Source organism: Haliotis rubra, unplaced genomic scaffold (genome assembly GCF_003918875.1).
Source record: "Haliotis rubra isolate DU_JTF1 unplaced genomic scaffold, ASM391887v1 Scf1048, whole genome shotgun sequence".
NCBI lineage: Eukaryota > Metazoa > Mollusca > Gastropoda > Lepetellida > Haliotidae > Haliotis > Haliotis rubra.
The window spans coordinates 128,980-150,608 of record NW_025764946.1 but is presented as its reverse complement, the minus strand read 5'-3'; the positions used below and the strand labels follow the sequence as shown (position 1 = coordinate 150,608).

General features: G+C 41.0%; 1 protein-coding gene across 1 annotated transcript; it reads left to right on the top strand.

Annotated features, from left to right (window-relative positions):
* Positions 1-2: 2 nt before the first annotated feature.
* On the top strand, positions 3-21,494 carry LOC124275432 (dehydrogenase/reductase SDR family member 12-like). Its single transcript, XM_046711004.1, is given in 11 exon segments — positions 3-38; positions 636-738; positions 2,002-2,135; positions 3,171-3,253; positions 4,996-5,091; positions 5,375-5,456; positions 6,884-6,945; positions 18,902-19,100; positions 20,105-20,181; positions 20,184-20,244; positions 20,615-21,494. Coding segments are annotated over 10 exon segments (969 nt in total). The 5' UTR covers positions 3-38; positions 636-682; the 3' UTR covers positions 20,734-21,494.
* The last annotated feature ends 135 nt before the right edge of the window (positions 21,495-21,629 follow it).

Below are 21,629 nucleotides of genomic sequence, written 5' to 3'. Positions count from 1 at the left end.
TGCACAACGTACTTCACATCAGATCGCAGGCACGGTTGGTAAATGGCACATTTGCATTTTGTATATGCACTTTTTGACCATAATTTTCTATCAGTTTTTGTTAAATTGTTGGTTTTATTTACAAGAAATAGCAAATGTATCAGACTGCACCATTGATTGGACATGTCAAACGTTTCTATTGACAGAAAATGATAACTGGGTGGTCGTTACGTAACCGAGTGATTTTAACTCGCATCTTACGGAGAACACACATTTTAGTTCTTAATTTACAATACAGCCATTTCTGTAATTGGCAATTCTTTCTAAATTGTATATGTGTCAAAACGAAATTAAGTCGTACAGAAACTGAAAACGACAGTTTATTCTTGCAAATTTATATTCGATCTTCATCATGGGCGTGCCTAGCCTAAGTGTACCTGTCAGTAATTGTCGCAAGAATCAGATGTTATCATGGTTGTGAACGTATAGCTCCAACATATACCTACTGAAGTATACAAAGATATGGTCTATACATGTATACACAGCAGTAGAAATATAATTCTTGTTACATCTATGTCATAAAGCTACTTTTGTGCTAAGTGATAACTCACATCTTGACAAATCTTGTTCATGCAGTTTGTATTTTATGTTTGTAGGTTTGTTGAAGTTGAAGAGTGACCGAACTAACGATAAGCACCTTAAGATGTCATTCTTCAGAAATGCAATCTGGTTTATGAAAGGATTGAAAGAATATACAAAGTAAGAGATTTGCACATAAACAATATGTATCACATATACCATATTGACCATAATTATTATGATCTCAGTGAGAAAAGGGGCTTGTAGTTCAAAACTATACTCAACAATGTCAAAAATGGAGCAAGAGTGAGTTCACTCAGTTGAAAGCATGCATGAAGCTAAAACCTGGTGATAATAGATTACTCTTTTACTTGCCACTAAAATGTAATATGAAATATCGCATTGATTTATTAATGAGGTGAGGTGAAATTGGGTTTAACGTCGTACTTGAGAATATTTCGCTCATATGACAACGTGCTCACATGTGTATGTGCGGCTGTTTGTACTAGCCCAGACTTAAGCTGGTTAAATAGTGCTAGCTCACTGAGATACCATGCCGCAGTTAAGCATGAATACCCCACTCAGACACAGTATACTGACTCCGAGCCGACCAGTCCTTGTTGTACCCATAAATGCCGAGAGCCAGGCAGGGACCAACAAGTACCATATTTTAACGTCTTTTGGTATGGCGCGGCCGGGGATCAAACCCGCGACCTTCCACTCTCTAGATGGATGCTCTAACCACTACACCACGGAGGTGGTCTGATTTGTTAATGAAGATTGGTGCATGTGTGCTGTTACCCATGAAGTTAACTTCCTACACCAACTACATACAACTAATGGTGTGCTTTGTACAGCATTCATAGTAAAGCTAGCTGAGTCTATTTCCTTTGTGTCTGTCTGCTGTCAGCATGAATATTTCTGGTACATTAAAACATCTGGTGGTGAAAGCAGAGATGCCAACCCATACGCTTTGGGCGTAATTATTACGATTTTGACCATTAAATTACGCCATTACACTTAATCTGTGAAAATTACGCTTTTCTACCCGTTTTGCGAAAATCAATAAAGTGGATAAAATTTCACAGGGAATATTTTTCGTAACGCACTAGTGCAGGGGTTCAGAAATGGCCTTACTTTTAAAAGTAATTTTTATAAAGTTATCACGTTTTCACTATGTAAGTGTTTTAAGTATTATACTTTTTAGGTCCAAATTACACTTTTTGACCTCCAGTATTACACTTAGGCCCAAAATAGGGTTGGCATCTCTGTGAAAGGGTAAGGCATGTTAAACTGTTCCCTGTTATCTCACTATAACACTAACATGTTCTTTGAGTAATACAAGCAGCAATATGAGTGCAGTAATCTTTAAAGTGATGTGAAATGTATTTCCTCAGAACTTATTCGTGAATGTTTTCACAAATTCATATTTATGTATTTCAGATCCGGGTATGCCTCAGCCTGTAAGGCGTTCAATGCTGGTGACATGGAGGTTGATGTGACAGGGAGAAGTTTCATGATCACGGGTGCAAACAGTGGAATTGGAAAATGTGCAGCTATTGCTATTGCAAAGAAAGGTATTTGCTTATCATACAGTTAAGATTAAAGAACAAGGGATTATGGTTGGTTACCAGTCAAATTGATTAAATATAGTGATGTACAGTGAATTCCATCATCCCTTATAGGGATAAACTAAGCAAAAATAGTCACCATATATATAGTTCCAGCTGGTGTCCATGTTTATCACCAATCAATGTTGGTTGCCCACCTTGCCCTCATGTCCAATCAGTTATTATATAATTATTACCTATTAGCATGATTTATTCCTGTATTTACTCTTTGTTTCCAATTGTCCATTGTTATTACATTTCAGCACCAATTATCTACCAGCTTCCCTTGCTAGTTTCCGCCTTTGTTTATCTCATCACTTTTGATGTTCTCACATGTACATATATAGGCATTCTACGTCATAGTTTTCATTCACTTGATGGAGGAATAGGGACATACTCCAAGACATCATGATACACTTCTTTAAGTGGCATTTTAGAAGTTGGGAAGTACAATATAGAACAAACTTTATGGATAACAACTTCTTTTTATTCGTGAGTGCGACGTTTCGATACAGATTCTTGTACCGTTGTCAAGCATAATGGAACATGAAGAAGGGGGAAGTGTATATATACTGGATGTAACATTGTAACAAAGAAAACAACATAATTAACATAATTGGCTAGGCAGAAAGCTGATGAAGCCGGAGAGTATCTGTATCGAAATCTGTATCGAAACATCGCACTCACTAATAAAAAGAAGTTGTTATCCATAAAGTTTGTTCTATATCATGATACAGCAGTTGATATCTGTAAATTCCCCAACCCCCCCTTCAAAGATTTTAGTGATAAATAAGCAAAGATAATCACCATAAATCAGTTAATGTTGAAGCTATTTTCATCCTGTACTATACAGTACAGGTTGTAAATTCCCAAACACCCTGCAGCTCATATTCTGCTATCATGTTTGACCAGTAGAAGCCTCTGAGTATCCCTGTAATGTTGCTTACTACCGAGGTATTCCATGAACTGTTACTGAATCTCCACTCCTTCTGTGTGTGCTAGGTGGGACTGTTCACATGGTGTGTAGGGACAGCAAGCGAGGGGAGGAGGCCAAGGCAGAGATAACTGAAGTGACTGGAAACCAGGTAAACCCTGACAACGAGGAAATCAAGTTCATAGTCTTTATTTGCACTTAAGAGGCCACAGGCCTATAGTACATGTATACTGACTATATTGTTATTAGGCAGTAGAGACTACATTTCTCCTGTGTAGAAAGGCATGGTACAGGAACATTGACAACTTTTCCAGGTGTTCCTTGCTAGAGTAGGTTAACAGAGATATAAATCTATAAATATTGTGATGTTCAAAGTAATATTTCTTAATATACTTATTTCTTAAATTGTGGTAGGCTGGGCAAACACAAAGAAAATGATATTTATCTTCAATTAGATTCAAGTCACACATTTTACATATTCTATCATCTTTTTTTATTCCAATATATCTACCTGTTTCTATTAACAAATCATGGGAGGAGCAACAAAATTTTGTAAGCGTGATTCTATATTTCCTTACATTAAAATATGATAGATAGGTTTCATTGTATATAGATTGTTTAAACATTCTGTAATAGAAACATTTATTTGATACAGATAATTGGTCAAGCCAAGTCTGGAGATACTATATCTTGTAACCTTTGTTTAATGGAGATGAGAAAATTTGGATGCGAGTCTATGCACTGTTCTAGCCATATATTACCCGAAACCAGTAGAAAATAGTAAATTTTTGACATCTGTGACCCAATTACGTTTTCCATTTCTATCGTACAAAATCATCATATTGTAACATTTTTGGGGTAATCTGTAATCTGATATCAATGTTGTGTATTCACACAGGGTAGACAAGCTTGGATTGGAATATACATTTGTCTGTATTGACAAAATTGGGTAGATTGAGGTCATGTGTCAATACTCTCTATGCTGTAATAAGCACTCTGACACACTTACAAAATTAACAGAGTGGATGGTGATGGGGAGTGATTGTTAAAGCCATAAACTATGAGTTATTTTGAAGGAGATTGAGCGCAAACAACAAGTTAGTTTAAACATAGAGTGAACTACCCGTGAAGATCCGGGTTAGAATTAATCTTCAGTAACCAATGCTTGACGTAAGAGGCGACTAAAGGAAACGGGTGGTCAGGCTCGCTGACTTGGTTGAGACATGTCATCAGTTCCCAATTGCGTTGATCGATGCTTGTGATGTTGATCACTGGATTGTCTGGTCCAGACTTGATTATTTACAGATCGATGCCATATAGCTGGAATATTGCTGAGTGTGGCGTAAAACTAAACTCACTCACTCACTCATAGAATGGACTAATTTTCTCTCATCTTTATGACAGCAGCTTTATATAAAAGAAATCTATAATATACACAAGTAAATATAGACTATGATGTACCTGATTGTCTCAGTAGGGAGAACTTGGTCAGAGGATGCATATTTAGAGCAGGCTGCTTATTGTGGCTAATTTGGATTTAATTGATGATTTGAGTGAAGGAAAGACTCCCAGTGTCACACTACAAGTCCAAACCATTGTCACTATGTCAATCCATTTTATGTCTGGCTATGTTAGGTTCTACCATGTCAACAGAATAGTGTACTGTAAGAGTTAAAAATACAATGAACATAGACCAATATTTTCTTTTATAACACTGATTTTGAAGGCTTGAACTGCGCCCAAGTGAGATATGCATACGGATACTGATGTAAATGGTGTGATGAGATTGATAAGCTACAGTGTTAATCACAGAGAATAAGTCAGTTCAGACTCCAAGCCAATGATTGCTCTTGTGTGAATTACAATAAACTTTGAACCATTTCTTTTTTCCAGAATGTTCATCTACATTTACTGGACATGTCACAGCCAAGAGAAGTGATAAAATTTGCCTCCGATTTTGAAAAAAATACAGGAAAGTTGAATGTTTTGGTGAGCATCATGTACACTACCTTGTTCATATATTGTACATGTTTTAAGTCATTATGACAATAGTCTTGTTGATAATTAAAGTCCGACAAGTGCTTGAGTCTAATTGAAATGTGCTGCCTGTCTTTTTGGAGATATTTTTGGAGGAATAAAAAGCATGTATGTTTCAAAGGAACATGAAAACATGCTGTTTCTGTGAACGTTGTTATATTGGACTCAATCGTGTACTAGCCATGCTGACTTGGTTATCATGCAAGCCGATTCTAAAGTTGGTTTCCTGTCACAGATAAACAATGCTGGATGTATGGTGAACACAAGAGAAGTTTCAGAAGATGGACTGGAGAAGAATTTTGCCACAAATTCACTTGGTATGTGGTCATCACAAATTAAATGTTTGATGCAAACTGGTCTGTGGAGCCTTAGGAAAACGTGCGACAAAAATAGTTGCATAAATGCTGTTTTCTATCCTTAAGCAAGCTTTGATGTTTATATATGAAGACTACTAAAGAGTTTCCTTCACATACATGACATGACGATTGTACATGGTCTGTTGCAAGACATTAATGACAAACTAAATATTAGTAGCTAATACTGATGCCCTTGAACACTATTGATATTACCAGTGAACATTCTTAATTATCCTACCTCCCCATGAATGTCGAATTCTGATTGGCTGAGACCGCATCTGTTCTATTCTAACATGTAAGATATGCTCAAACTGACTTACAGCTGGACTCATAATTGTTGCATTCTAGCCTCAATTTAGTGTCTCAAATTAATGATGAAAGATGTCATTCTACATATATGTATAACAGTTTCAAAATGAAATAGATCTGAAGAAGAACTCAAGTTTGTTTTGTGTCATTTGCTATTGTCGTACCACACCGATTTAGATCTGAGCACTCGTGTGTATGACACACCACTCATGATGATGTACTCCTACAGGGGTCAGAGGTACAGATAAGCTGCGTATCTGCGTAAATTACGCAAATATTTATGTGAAAACTCAATTCCTATTAAGACTCTTGTGTACAAGTACGCTGAGTTTTAGTAAATACTCAATAAATGTGATCTTACATGCGTACACACAAAAATGTCAAATCTTAGCTTGGGTACCGGTGGATAAATAAAATAACTGGGGTATATTGAGACATTCTATTTCAGAACATGAACTTGGCAACTTGTAGTCTTTCTTATCGTTTCTCATATTACAGATCAAATATAAATAACAAACACTAACATTTAAACTTTATTGTATTTTTAAAGTTAATGGAAATAGCAAAATACCCAATTGAGTTTGAGTGAAGTGAGTACAATTTATTTAGTTACTCAAAGAAAAATTAGGATACCCAATTGGGATGAGCACAAGCGAGTACATAACTCAATGACTCAAAAAAGTTATCTGTAGCTCTGAGGGGTGGAAATAACTTTAAAATTGCTAGTGTACTCCGGTACAGTGGCACATGTAAAATCACTTGCCCTGATAATTTTTCCACTATACCGGCCGTTTTCTTGTTGATTTTTTACATAAACAACATAATTAATATTGGAAAGTCAACTGGACACCGGTACAGTGTGATATACAAATTTGCTTGCCGGAAAGAAAAAAACACTGGACTCGGGCGTCGGGCAATGGGTTATTTCCACCCCTGTCCTACTGTGTCTATATTGAAAAATTATCGAAAGACATCGAAAATACGACTTTGTTCTAAGGGACCGTCCATAATTTATACCATCATCATTGTTTTGCCATTCTCAGCCTTATCATTATTGATTCATGGCATGTACATTTCAGGGACGTATCTGCTTACTGCATCTCTCATTCCTCTGCTGTCACAGAGTGAAGACCCAAGAGTGGTATGTATATCAATCAGTTATCTCTAGAGTCGTTCTACAGCCAGACGAAAACTCTTGTTTGTGATATATTGTGTTGTTTGTTGTTCAGCACCTCATTCAGCACTTTAGGGTTCGGAAGTAGGCCACAGCACTTCCTGCGACCTTAGTAGCTCCGGTGAAAAAAACCCGTTTCATATCTTTTTGAATGGTCTCATGGTTGTCAGTTGACAGTAAGGAACCGATAATCCTTGCAGGAATAACAAATTTCTGATCTAACCATCCCCAAATTAGCCAACTTTTACGACTGTCAACAGCTTTGACGGTCAAGCATGGTTGTACACTTGGTCTGGTCATATTTGGCGCTCACGCAGTTTGGAACCAGAACTGGTTCTTGAATATACTGTGGCTGGAAATCTGGTACCAGAAGTAAACTGGGTCCCGTCTCGCATATCATAAGATGGTGCGTGCAAAGGGAGCCGGGAACAAGCTTAGTACTGCAAGTTGCACCTCGAGAGACTTACAGGCATTATTCCAGCTATTTACAGCCTGTGGACCAGACAATCTGGTGATTGATATTAGGAGCAGTGATTTATGCAATAGGGGTAGGATCACAAGCACATGCTACTTGTTTTCAGCACAGAATTCCCACAGATCTGGGTTTGATTCCCCAAGAGTACAGTATATGAAGCCCATTTCTGGCCTCCCCCGCCATGATATTGCTGGAATATTGCTAAAAGCATAAAACTATCTCACTCACTATTAGCATACATGAAAGTCTGGGACCGCCTCCGAGGTGTAGTGGTTAGAGCGTCCGCCCGGAGTGCGGAATGTCGCCGGTTCGATCCCCGACCGCGTCATACCAAAAGACGTTAAAATATGGTACTTGTTGGTCCCTGCCTGGCTCTCGGCATTAATGGGTACAACAAGGACTGGTCGGCTTGGAGTCAGTATAATGTGTCTGAGTGGGGTATTAATGCTTCACTGCGGCATGGTATCTCAGTGGGCTAGCACTATAAAACCAGCTTCAGTCTGGGCTAGTACTGTGATGGCCATCACGAAGATTTAAATAATACTCCTGCATTTTAATTGCAAAATTCATAAGTTATAAAAGCTTGTAAATGATTAGGCATCATGACATATCTGTTAGGTATTTCCCATCTGTATTTTTGATAGTTTATGGCAGTGCAGAAATTGTTATTATAATTATCGTGTAATTAGTTTTGCAGCTATATACGAGTATTATTGGCAACCTCGTTTTCACGTAATTCAGTGTTTTGAAATCTGTTTTGGTAAGAAATCTAGCAAAAAGATCGTAGCATGTTTTGAGCATTATAACATGTATTGCATTAAGTAAAACATCATAAGCTAGTGCCATCACATTACGCTATTTGTTTAGAACACAGTTGTACTTTGTAAGAGTCAATGTCAACAACGCCTCCTGTCAGAACGATCTTGTTTACCTTTTCAAGAGTTTTGAATTGACCGTAACTTTTGACATTTCCTCGCTCTAAGCCGCCTAGTTACTTAAAACTAACTATCCGATATGGATTAATCTTACCTTGTCCTTCGACAAACTGATCATAATCCCTTGACACTCGTTAATTATCCATTCTTTGGTGAATTTGTGATCAGGGCCGAGCTACATGTTTTGGTGGCGCCGCCATTTTAACTTTGTGACAGCCAGTCTATTTCGCCAACGGGTTACCGCTACTTTTGACTCAGCTTAGTGTTTTGCATTGTAAAGTTTATGTAATCTTGTGAATTACGAGAGGAACCCAGAATTGTACTTGATGATGTATCAGGTCATGTTTCAAAGCCGATGTTAATTCTGACAACGGAACTATGTGATTCTCACTGTTGTATTCATATCGCCGATGTTCAGCATCATTATTTATGAACGTGTTTTTCATAAATATGACTTCCAGTGCCACTGTCTAATTGCATAAGGGGCTGAGTCATGTTTTTAAACATCTTATGTGTCAGATAAACTCCAATTGCCTCCTGACATCTGTAATCTTCCTCTTTGAATTGTCCATCATAATTCCCAGCCGATGCTACTTGTTGATATTACGCCCCTCAGCAGGCAGCAAGGACGTAGCAAGACGTAGAGAGATCGCAATTGTTGATCTTATGATATTGGAAGGCAATTAATGAATTAATTACACATAATTAATTGGTTGGTAAAAATAGTCATTTTCCTACCTGATTACCTCCTGAGATAATTCGCCTTCCTCTTTATTTCAGTGGTTTCATGTTGTGAAAGTAGATCCCTCAAAAGAATAAGGACGTAACGGGACGTAATATCTCGTAATTTGATTGGTCTAGAACTGACATGTGACCATTTTCTCACACCTATAAATACGGTGAGACCCATGTTGGGTCATTCTGACTTTGGCAGTCTACAGGTCAGTTTCAAACCAAGGGCAGATAATTCAGCCCAAAAGTTCCCCTTGTCCTTACATAATTTATAATAGCTGATGCTATAGATAGACTGCACTTTTCGAACACAGACGCAAATTAATATCTTAGTAACTATCAAGTTATTCAGATTACCCAGATAATTAAGCCATCACTATATCTATATAACAGTAAAGTCAAAGGTCATACTTATATTGCCCTAACACTGGTCCATGCACATAAACCTTAAGCTTGAGAGGGATCTACTTATTAGAAATAGCATTGTGCTGAAGTACATTTATACCCATGAAAAGAAGTGTTTGACTCTTCCTGAAAACAAGACTGACAAGGTTTAATTGAAGTGTGAGTCCCGGCCGCCACAAACTGGTGTCAGAAGTGGGATGTTTATATATTTAAACATCCTTGATACGAACCAAAGGACTCACAGTAAGGACCAGTGACAAGATGGCTACAGTATCTCCAGACGCTGAAGTTTCTTTTGACAAATGTCAGCAAACTGCAACACAAGAGGGACAAGGGGACATCTCTTTTGAGGAGGAGATACTTGATGAAGTCATTGAAGAGGCTGAATCAATTGATGAAGAGCCAAGCAATTCCAGTGGAGACATAAGGGTACGCCACAGAAGTGATATAACACCAAGAAGGCCAATGGCCATACCAAGAAGAAGGCACCCTTCACAATTAGACCAGATTTCTATGATGGGACAACAGACTGGGAAGAGTACCTGTCCCATTTCAGGAATTGTGCAGAACTAGGTGACTGGCCCATGGACCAGCAACTCTTAGTGCTTGCTGCCAGCCTGAAGGGGTTGCCAGGACGCTCTACATGGGACTGGCACCACATCAGAAGAGGTCACTGCATATGCTTGTTAGGAATCTCAATCACCGGGTTTGGGAGTGAGAGACAACAGAGCTTATGGCTTTCAAGACTAGAAGTCAGACAGAGGCAGACTGCAGAATCAGTTGCAGCTCTGGCCGATGACCTGAGACAGATGACCCAAAGGGCATATGTAAACTTGGATAGCAGAGCACAGGAAGCTATTGCCCTTAATCAGCTGTATAAAACAGTTTCACCAGAGCTCAAGTTTCATTGCATTGATAGAGGATGCAGGACACTTTCAGAAGCCGTGGAAGTCATTGAAAGGTTTGAAGCATTAGTTGGTGACCACCGAGAAAAGAAGAGACAAGTCAGGGCAGTAGGGGATAGAAATCAAGGAGAGCTTGCTGCTATGCAACATGGAAGCACACCAAAGCCAAGAGAAGATCTTCAGGGTGATTGTGTACTGAACAAGATCATGGCGAGGTTAGAGAAGTTGGAAAAGGGTAACAACTTCAGATATGAAAAGAGAAATGATCGACCTCAAAGTCAACGGACTTGTTTCATCTGTAAATCAAGGGAACACTTTATGAAAGACTGCCCGATATACAAAAGATGCCAAGAAGAGATGTCCACATTTAATTCTGGGACTGGTAGGATGCAGGGAAATGCCTTCCTGTCGACTCAGTAGGCCATGGGGAGACAGGAAATCCAAGGCCTGAAGATACTGGTATCCGAGTTGGATTGACTGGAAACTCTCAAGGGGGGTGGGATAATGGATTCTATATTCAAGGTGTTCTGTATGGTGTAGAAGCAAATGTCCTTATTGACAGTGGGTCAACCATGACAATTTTATCAAAGAGGATCTTTGACAAGATCAAGTTGGATGACGCTCCATTTCTGCAGCAAGGGGCCATCAAAGTTACAGGAGTCAATGGAGCAGGTTTAAAGGTTGAAGGGCATGCTGTCATGGACATTATTCTTGATGGACACAAATACACACATCCTATCTTTGTGTGTGAAGTTTTTCCAGATGCAATACTGGGTCAAGATTTCCTTTGAAACATGTGAGTGCCATCGACTACAAACGTCTGAAACTAAATTCAAGGAATTCTTCCTTAAGCTGTTGGATTGCATCTGAAGCTGAAATGAGCTGCCGTGTTGAAGTGAGTGAGACCACAGTTATTCCACCTCATTCTGGAGCCTGGATCATCATGAAGATACCCAGAGCAAATAAACTTGCCCCAGTTGGTATGATAGCGGAGAAAAGGGATCTTCCACCAGGATTACATATACCTGATTGCATAATAAATACATCTGAAGAGGTCCAGAAAATAAATGTCCTCAACTTCAGTCCTGATGAAGTAAAGCTCCATTGTAACATGGTTTTGGGATTAGCCGAGTCGCTGTATATTCATGAGGGTGTACATGACAGATGTGCTTCGGTCTACTGCGATGCCAATGCGGATGCTTCAAATTCACAGTCTACACACCTGCCTGAGCACCTCAAGGACCTTTGGCAAAGAAGCTCCAAGCATCTCTCCATTGATGAGAGTGCAGATTTGGCAATTCTTCTTGCGAAATACCAACAAGTCTTTGCAACTTCATCAGCTGACCTTGGTAGAACCTCACAAGTGGAACACCGCATCAACACTGGGACAGCCTGTCCTATTAGGCAACCTCCACGCAGGCAACCCTTAGGAAAACGGGAAATCGAAAAAGAAGAGATCCAGAAGATGCTGGAACGGGGAGTAATTGAACCTTCAACTAGTGCCTGGGCATCTCCTGTGGTCCTTGTGAGCAAAAAGACGGAACTATGCTTTGTATAGATTATCGCCGCTTTGAATGATGTCACTGTTAAGGACGCATACCCTCTACCAAGGACTGATGATTGCCTTGATGCCTTAGCAAATTCAAAATGGTTCAGCACGATGGACTTAAACTCAGGATTCTGGCAGATTGGTATGGCAGATGAAGACAAGGAGAAAACTGCATTCACGACCGGACTTGGACTCTATCACTTTCACGGTGATGCCATTTGGACTGGCAAATGCACCATCGACTTTTTGAGAGACTCATGGAACAAGTGCTTCGAGGTCTGCAATGGGAAGAGTGTCTACTCTTCATAGACGACATTATTGTTGGTGCCATGAGTGTGCCACAAGCTTTGCAGAGGTTGGAACGTGTCTTTGAACGACTACAGCAGGCCGGTTTTGAAGCTGAAACCATCAAAGTGCATCTTCTTCCAGAAACGAGTGAGATTCCTAGGTCACATAGTGTCTGAGAAGGGCATAGAAACAGATCCTGAAAAAAAATAGCTGCTGTACAGAACTGGCCAGTGCCAAATACAACCAAGCAGATAAGAAGTTTCCTTGGCCTATGTTCCTATTACAGGAAATTTGTGGAGAAATTTGCCCAAATAGCCAAGCCGTTGTACCAACTAGTAGAAAAGAAGGTAACATTTACCTGGACAGAAGAGTGTTCGAAAGCTTTCCAACACTTGAAGGAAGCACTGACTTCAGCACCCGATTTTGTCGCACCCCATTCCTGGAACCAAATTCATTTTAGACACGGATGCAAGCGACAAAGCAACAGGAGCTGTACTCTCACAAGAGCAGGATGGAGCAGAGAGGGTCATTGCCTACATGAGCAAGTCCTTGAACTGTCATGAAAGAAAGTACTGTGTCACTCGCGAAAGAACTCCTTTGCCGGGTGAATGCTCTTAAGCACTTCCATTCGTACTTATATGGGCAGGAGGTCTTAATCAGAACGGATAATGCAGCTGTCAGCTGGATGCGCAACCTGAAGAAGCCAACAGGACAAGTGGCAAGGTGGCTTGAAGAACTAGGGAGCTACAACCTTGCAGTTATCCACAGGCAAGGTAGGAAGCATCTAAATGCTGATGCTCTGTCAAGGAACCCCTGTAAAGCCTGCCTCAGACAGGAACAAGAACAGGAAGACTCTTCGGATGAAGAGGGAAGACAAATGGTCACAGATGACAGTAGACTGCAAGTGAGTAGTTTTACTGCAGTCAACCGAGCGGTCACAAGGAGTCAGATGAATCGACCTTCTGAGCCGTCAATTTCACTTTCCGAAGGATGGACGCCCCCAGAAATCAGGCAGAAGCAGTTAGCTGATGAAAACATTGGCATTCTCCTTGCTGCCAAAGAAGCAGGAGCAAAGCCAGAGTGGAAGGAAATCTCACATAAGTCATCCATAGTCAAGACTCTTTGGAGACATTGGGATCGGCTAAATGTTCACTCTGGAGTGCTATATCGCATTATGGTTTGAGGATGACGAATCCAGGTTGCAGTTGATTGTCCCCAAAGCTTGAAAGATGATGTCTTGAAGTACTATCACGACATTCCATCTGGTGCACACCTAGGCAGAGAGAAAACTCTAGAGAAAGTCAAGTTCTCTTTCTACTGGCCAGGACTCAAGGCTGAAGTAGGGAATTACTGTCAGACATGTGATCGTTGCACAGCAAAGAACAGCTCAAGGGACCTCTTAAGGCCCTTTAGGAGAATACATAGTGGGTGAGCCCATGGAGCGAAGTTGCTATGGACATCCTAGGACCTCTCCCTTGACAAAATCAAGACACCGCTTCATCCTTGTCATAAGTGATTGTTTCACTAAGTGGGCTGAAGCTGTTGCCATTCCAAACCAAGAAGCTGTCACAGTTGCTAAAGCGCTTGTAGATGTTTTCATTAGTAGATTTGGTGTGCCAATGCAAATACACACTGATCAAGGCTCCACATTTGAGTCTAAGCTTTTCAAAGACATCTGCGACTTTTTGCAGATCCAAAAGACCAGGACCACTAGCTACAGGCCACAATCAAATGGAGCTGTGGAAAGGTTCAATAAAACTCTTGCACAGATGCTGACAATGTATTGTGAGAAGGATCAAAAGCGTTGGGACGAGTACTTGCCTCAAGTTATGATGGCTTACAGAGCTTCGGTGCATTCCAGCACAGGGCGCTCACCCAACAAAATGGTCTTTGGGAGGGAGATAGTCCTACCCATGCAAGCAGTCATTGGGAGGCCAGAAGAACTTCGCGATCAGTCTGATGTTGAAAGTTATCTCTTAACATTGGAAGATAAACTGAAACAAGCTCATGAAGCTGGCAGAAGATCCCTGAAACAAACAGCAGAATATAGGAAAAAGAACTATGATCTCAAGACCAAGGGACGAAGTCTTAAAGAGGGACAAGCTGCATGGCTCCACAACCCTGTCCGGAAACGTGGCGTCTGCCAGAAGCTCACTTCAAGTTGGAAAGGACCCTATCTCATAGAGAAAAGGATAGACGATGTCACCTACCTTGTGAGAAGGTCCCTCAAGCAACCTTCCAAGGTGTTCCATGTGGACCGGCTGCTACTCTACAGAGGGAGGAACCTTCCCTCTTGGATCAAAAGATGTCAGCAGTCAATTTCAAGAAACCAGTAGATTGGCCCTTGAGAATCTGTCTCAACACTTTTTTGGAAAAGTTCAGAAGTTTATCTTTATTGTTAACAATGTTGGTGTTTTATTAACATGTAAATATATAGTTGGATGGAACAAGTTGTGTCCTGAAGAAGAATCTTGAACTGATGTGATGAAGTCATTTCTTGCATGGATTGCTCTAATAAGTCGTAGGAGCTGTACTAGGACTTAAATCTTCTAAGGGTGGAACCTTAACTTGTGTCATCATACAGCCAGATATCTGCAAGCAGGAAGAACATGTTGATGAAAGTGCTGCAGCGACGACGATGGATCCATCACGTACGCAGTAAGCCTAGGCCTGATCACCCTGGAACCTGCTGACTTGATGTTGTTTACTGTTCTTTCTGTGGAAATTGATCTGGGCATCGTGATGAGAATGGAGTACACAGAACGGATGTAGGTGACCCACGAGAGATTGAAGCTGTGATGTGTCCTGTGATGCTTAACATTTATTAGGGATCCATGCAAACCAGAGTCAGGGTTGTAAAGTTGACCTTACAACATAAACTTTAGTGTAATTGAATGTGATGGCATTTAAGACAGAATTGTATGCTGTTGCTTTATTGGGTGTATGGGACATCCTAAAAGAAAACATTTGTGTTACAGAATACACTACCTAATTCAAGCAAGTATGGCAAGCAAGTATGCATGTGGAATTGGAGCATGTGACAAGTCATTCCCAACGAAGAAGGAACTGAAGAACCATTTTGCCGCTGCACCTCATCATAAGCTAAAGGTTGCCTGCATCCTATGCCCAGTTTTCCAGACCTTTGCAAGGGTATCGGAGTGGAAGCGACATTGTGAAGCCAAGCATAAAGTTCAACTGCTGGACTTGGATCCCGACTTCTCATCGGAGAGCAATGCTGCTTGGTTCTCACTTAACCCGACAGTTTACAAGAGGGTGGTGCCTGCTCCAGCTTGGAATACACCTCTGTCATGTTCCACTGGAAATGGTCCTCCTTTGGGCATCCACCCAAGGAGGTGCACTGAAGACTGAGGAGGAATGGGAAGAGGGTTGGGAAAACCTGAAGACTAACACCATCAAGGCTGTACCTGCTGAGTCATCTGAAGCTCTAGACGATGTCTTGTCCATCATCACAGAGGGCTTACATTAGCATCGGACAGGAGGAGGAAACACCAACCATGGAATACAATCCCCTTAGCAGCCAGTGTGATGCGTCCAACCCAGCTCGAGCTGAAGAACATCACCCTCCAGAGTAGCAATGCCACGGCCATGTTCTTCGCGCCTGGAGGTGGATTTGTTTATGAGGCCTGCATCTCTGAAGAGGCTTATCATGGATGCTAAGTCGCTCGATAATCTCACTAGACGGATGAGGACTCTTGGAAGGGCTGAACCCGCTCCTCGCCCAGTGGAAAGGGCAAGCAATTGGAGGGAGGCCAGTTGGAGACAAGAAGAGCCACTTTGGCATCGCTTCTTGGTATAAAGAAAAGCCTAATCAACAATGTCACGCACTGGACCTCTCCATTCGCATCGAGAACGCCACCAAAGTCTCGGAGACGAACCCCCAGAGAGACAGCAGAAAAGATCTAGGAATGCCAGCAAGTCCCCCGCTGAAGGTTTCTTCCAAGTTTCCTAGAAGAGTTGAGGGTACAGGCCACCAACCACCCAGCTCTCCCAGGAGGTCCAGAGACGAAGACACGGGCGAGAGAAGCTAGAAAGATTCTGTCTGTCGGCTGCAAGCCACTCTTGCCACCAGCTAGACGAGACTGGACGAATCACATCATCCGTCTCCCACCCGGCAACAGAAACATCGCTTGGCCTCCTAGGAGCTGGGAGACCCTCAGCCCTGACCAGAGACTCCTCCAGTGGGAATTCAGCGGCAATGACTCTCGAGGAAGGCCTACAAGGACGGATCCCAAGGATGGACAGAAGTCTCCTCCATGACAAGTGGAATATGCTCGCTTTCCTGGCACAGCTCTAAACGCTGAAGACCATTCACCCTCCAGAAAGTCAAGCTGCTGTACAATTATCGCACCTTGCAAGACATCTCACAAGGAAGGATCTGTGGTCAGACTGCCAGAGCCACGATCCTGATGTACCAAGCTGCCCAGCCACAGGACCACCGACACCGACAGAGTTGTTCACTGCATTGAGGCAGAGAGGATCGGTCTTCGCCTGAGGCAGATTTATAGGTCAGGGGACCTGACCTTTGAAGAGGGGGATGTTGTGATGGCCATCACTTAAGATTTAAATAATACTCCTGCATTTTAATTGCAAAATTCATAAGTTATAAAAGCTTGTAAATGATTAGGCATCATGACATATCTGTTAGGTATTTCCCATCTGTATTTTTGATAGTTTATGGCAGTGCAGAAATTGTTATTATAATTATCGTAATTAGTTTTGCAGCTATATACACAGTATTATTGGCAACCTCGCTTTTCCACGTAATTCAGTGTTTTGAAATCTGTTTTGGTAAGAAATCTAGCAAAAGATCGTAGCATGTTCTTTTGAGCATTATAACATGTATTGCATTCGTAAAACATCATAAGCTAGTGCCATCACATTACGCTATTTGTTTAGAACACAGTTGTACTTTGTAAGAGTCAATGTCAACAACGCCTCCTGTCAGAACGATCTTGTTTACCTTTTCAAGAGTTTTGAATTGACCGTAACTTTTGACATTTCCTCGCTCTAAGCCGCCTAGTTACTGAAAACTAACTATCCGATATGGATTAATCTTACCTTGTCCTTCGACAAACTGATCATAATCCCTTGACACTCGTTAATTATCCATTCTTTGGTGAATTTGTGATCAGGGCCGAGCTACATGTTTTGGTGGCGCCGCCATTTTAACTTTGTGACAGCCAGTCTATTTCGCAAACGGGTTACCGCTACTTTTGACTCAGCTTAGTGTTTTGCATTGTAAAGTTTATGTAATCTTGTGAATTACGTGAGGAACCCAGAATTGTACTTTTCTGATGATGTATCAGGTCATGTTTCAAAGCCGATGTTAATTCTGACAACGGGAACTATGTGATTCTCACTGTTGTATTCATACGCGATGTTCAGCATCATTATTTATGAACGTGTTTTTCATAAATATGACTTCCAGTGCCACTGTCTAATTGCATAAGGGGCTGAGTCATGTTTTTAAACATCTTATGTGTCAGATAAACTCCAATTGCCTCCTGACATCTGTAATCTTCCTCTTTGAATTGTCCATCATAATTCCCAGCCGATGCTACTTGTTGATATTACGCCCCTCAGCAGGCAGCAAGGACGAAGCAAGACGAGAGAGAGACTATAATTGTTGATCTTATGATATTGGAAGGCAATTAATGAATTAATTACACATAATTAATTGGTTGGTAAAATAGTCATTTTCCTACCTGATTACCTCCTGAGATAATTCGCCTTCCTCTTTATTTCAGTGGTTTCATGTTGTGAAAGTAGATCCCTCAAAAGAATAAGGACGTAACGGGACGTAATATCTCGTAATTTGATTGGTCTAGAACTGACATGTGACCATTTTCTCACACCCTATAATACGGTGAGACCCATGTTGGGTCATTCTGACTTTGGCAGTCTACAGGTCAGTTTCAAACCAAGGGCAGATAATTCAGCCCAAAAGTTCCCCTTGTCCTTACATAATTTATAATAGCTGATGCTATAGATAGACTGCACTTTTCGAACACAGACGCAAATTAATATCTTAGTAACTATCAAGTTATTCAGATTACCCAGATAATTAAGCCATCACTATATCTATATAACAGTAAAGTCAAAGGTCATACTTATATTGCCCTAACACTGGTCCATGCACATAAACCTTAAGCTTGAGAGGGATGTACTTATTAGAAATAGCATTGTGCTGAAGTACATTTATACCCATGAATAAAAAGCTATTTATTCATCGAAAAGAAGTGTTTGACTCTTCCTGAAAACAAGACTGACAAGGTTTAATTGAAGTGTGAGTCCCGGCCGCCACAGTACAAGCAGCCGCACATACACATACACACGCATGCACGTCGTCATATGAGCAAAATATTCTCAAGCATGATGTTAAACCCAATTCCATTACCACCACCACGTGAAAGTCTGGACCAGACAATCCAGTAACCGACATTATGAGCATCAATCTACACAAGGGAGATACAATAATCTGATTCAACCAAGGCAACAAGTTGGGCTACCAAACACCAGCATGGGTCTTCACAAGAGTTCCCTACCTTAATATCATGATGGATTCAATCAATAAAAGGTTGTATGATAATGAAATGGTATGTTTTGATCATAGATAATTGTGACATCCGGAGGCATGCTGGTACAGAAGCTGAATGAGAAGGACCTGCAGTCGGAGAAGATGTCCAAGTTTGACGGCACGATGGTGTACGCCCAGAACAAGAGACAGCAGGTTGTGATGACCGAGCAGTTTGCCAAAAGTCACCCACACGTCCACTTCTCCTGCATGCATCCAGGCTGGGCTGACACACCAGGTCAGGGGCTTGTACTTTTATTAGGTCATCAGTCATCCAATCTATTTGAAATGCCTCAGTATTTGCGACCATCTGGAGAAACATACTGTAATAGGGTTTGGAGGGATACTCGGGTACTTGAATTCGGGTCAGGTACAGCTGGAATCGAGTCCTATTTCAAGGAATCGAGTACCTGGAAAGGGAGAGAACTCTGTTATGACAGGGGTAGGTAACGCTAACAATATGGACGACACATGCTAAGTTGAGTGTTTTGGCTCATTTTGAACTGGATGCAGATAGCAAGAGAACCAAATGCCGACTCTGTGGTACCATGGCAATCTACTGCGGAAGCACTACAAATTGAGTGCATACACATCTTGAACTAGACGTGTTCTTTACATTGTGTAACTGTGTTCATTGCTTATCAAGTTAGTTCATTTCAGGTTTTCTATAATAATCTCTGTCAAATCGTGATTGAATATTCAGAAAGTTGACAGAAGTTATGTATTCCTAACATTTCCAGGTACTCGATTCCGATTCGGGTAGGTGTATGCGGGTACTCGATTCCAGGTTTTCCTACCCGTCCCAGTCCTATACTGTAATACAGGTGGTGCCACAGATATTCATCCAAATTAGATCAATGATAGAAAGATGGTTGTTATTAAGAATTTATACATTTAACTCTATGATATTTACATGATATATGAAAATGAAGAATAGGTGTACTGTGTATATACATGTGTGGGTAGATCATTCATTTACGCCAGGGGCGGTATGGTGGCCTAATGGTGAAAGCGTTTGCTCATCATGCCAAAGGAATGTGGTTAAAGCTGGGGTGATATGGTGGCCTGGTGGTTAAAGCGTTCGCTCATCATGCCAAAGGCCAGAGTTTGATTCCCCACATGGGTGCAGTGTGTGAAACCCTTCTGTGGTGTCCCCCACCGTGATACTGCTGGAATGTCGCTCATTCCTTCCTTCATGTTTTTGTGATTATGTGAATGTAAGACTTTTTGTGTTGCCCACAGCGGTGAGATCAGCCATGCCTGACTTCTACAACAAGATGAAGGACCGACTGAGGACAGCAGAGGAGGGGGCGGACACTCTCTCATCTGGCTCGCTTTGGCACCGGCAGCGATTAAACAACCCAGCGGGCAGTTCTTTCAGGGTGAGACACATTGAATGAACACACACAAAGCTAAAACTAAAACTTGGATAATTGGTGTTTTTTAATTACAGGAAATAGAATCTCTTTGTCTAACTTACTTCAGTACTTAAAATAAATCTTTTTTCTGTCACCAGTGTTGGTGCCATGTTTATTTGTTCTACAAGACCAAGCAATGTGCTATAACAAAGCAAGACCAACACATTTATATAGCGAATAGAGATCTCCTGTATGTGCTGGTGGCGTGCTTCATTCAGGATTGCTTTATAGATTTATATAGATAAGCATCGAATTTGAAAGTTTGCACTTGGTCTTTATTGACAGCATGTACGCTAGTTCTACGCTGATGGTCGTATTTTCTACTGTTCTGCAGATCGGGTCGTAGTATCCAAGCACCTGCCTCTAGCCTGGACAAAGTCCACAAGCCAGGAGGAAGAGGAACTCATGACGAAACTGGCAGCATTCAACTCACAGTTCAAGTCCCCATTATAACCTCATATACCCATACTGATATACTGAAACTCAGGCTTGTGATCAAGTGGGAGAGGTTAACTGTTTTGTCATCCAGTCATTGTCCAAAGCCAATGAGCGACCTCAGTGCTACGATGTCGTAATCCTATGTTAACGTATGGGAGTTACGAACATCTTAGTCCTTTGATGTCATTAGCCTATGTTAACATATGGGAGTTACGATCTTTGCGCTCTGATCACTTTTTGAAACAGGACACAGGCCATATTGGTCAGCCTCACAGCGACTCAGGGATACAACATGCATCAACAGAGTCTGCAAGCCAGCAAGTTTTCTTCAAACTCAGACAACAATATTGCAGTTGTTGCGTGCCTTCAGGCCTTACTACCATGTACTAATGTGTTCTGTCAGTTTGCTGAAATATTTTCTTTCAGTAGTTTCACGATAGATATGACATATACTTATCTGTGCACATTGTAGGCTGTTCATCTGTATTGTATGTATTAGTTGAGATAACAAGAATCAACTGTAGTTGAAATCATGTGAATAGTACACAGAACTCTGGGAACTATTGGTGTTCTGGATGTTTATGACATTTATTACCTCAGTGGTGTTTACAGGGCATTATCACTGTATGTATACCTCCCATGTTATATGTAATCTTATGCATAGACATGCCTGATTTATCCTTGTTGCTCATGTTTGTATTGGTTTTTGTATATATTGTTATACACTCAGATAAAATTGATATTTATAGAATAAAAACTTTACTAACAAGTCCTCATTTCATGTGTCAGTCTCACGTCTGTGTGGAAAAAGCTGGATGGCCTCCATGCTGGTAGTGCCTGTATATCATTAACATGGCATCTTGGTTTTCACCAAGTGGTGCTAGATCCTGTGTACAGCTCACAAGGCAAGA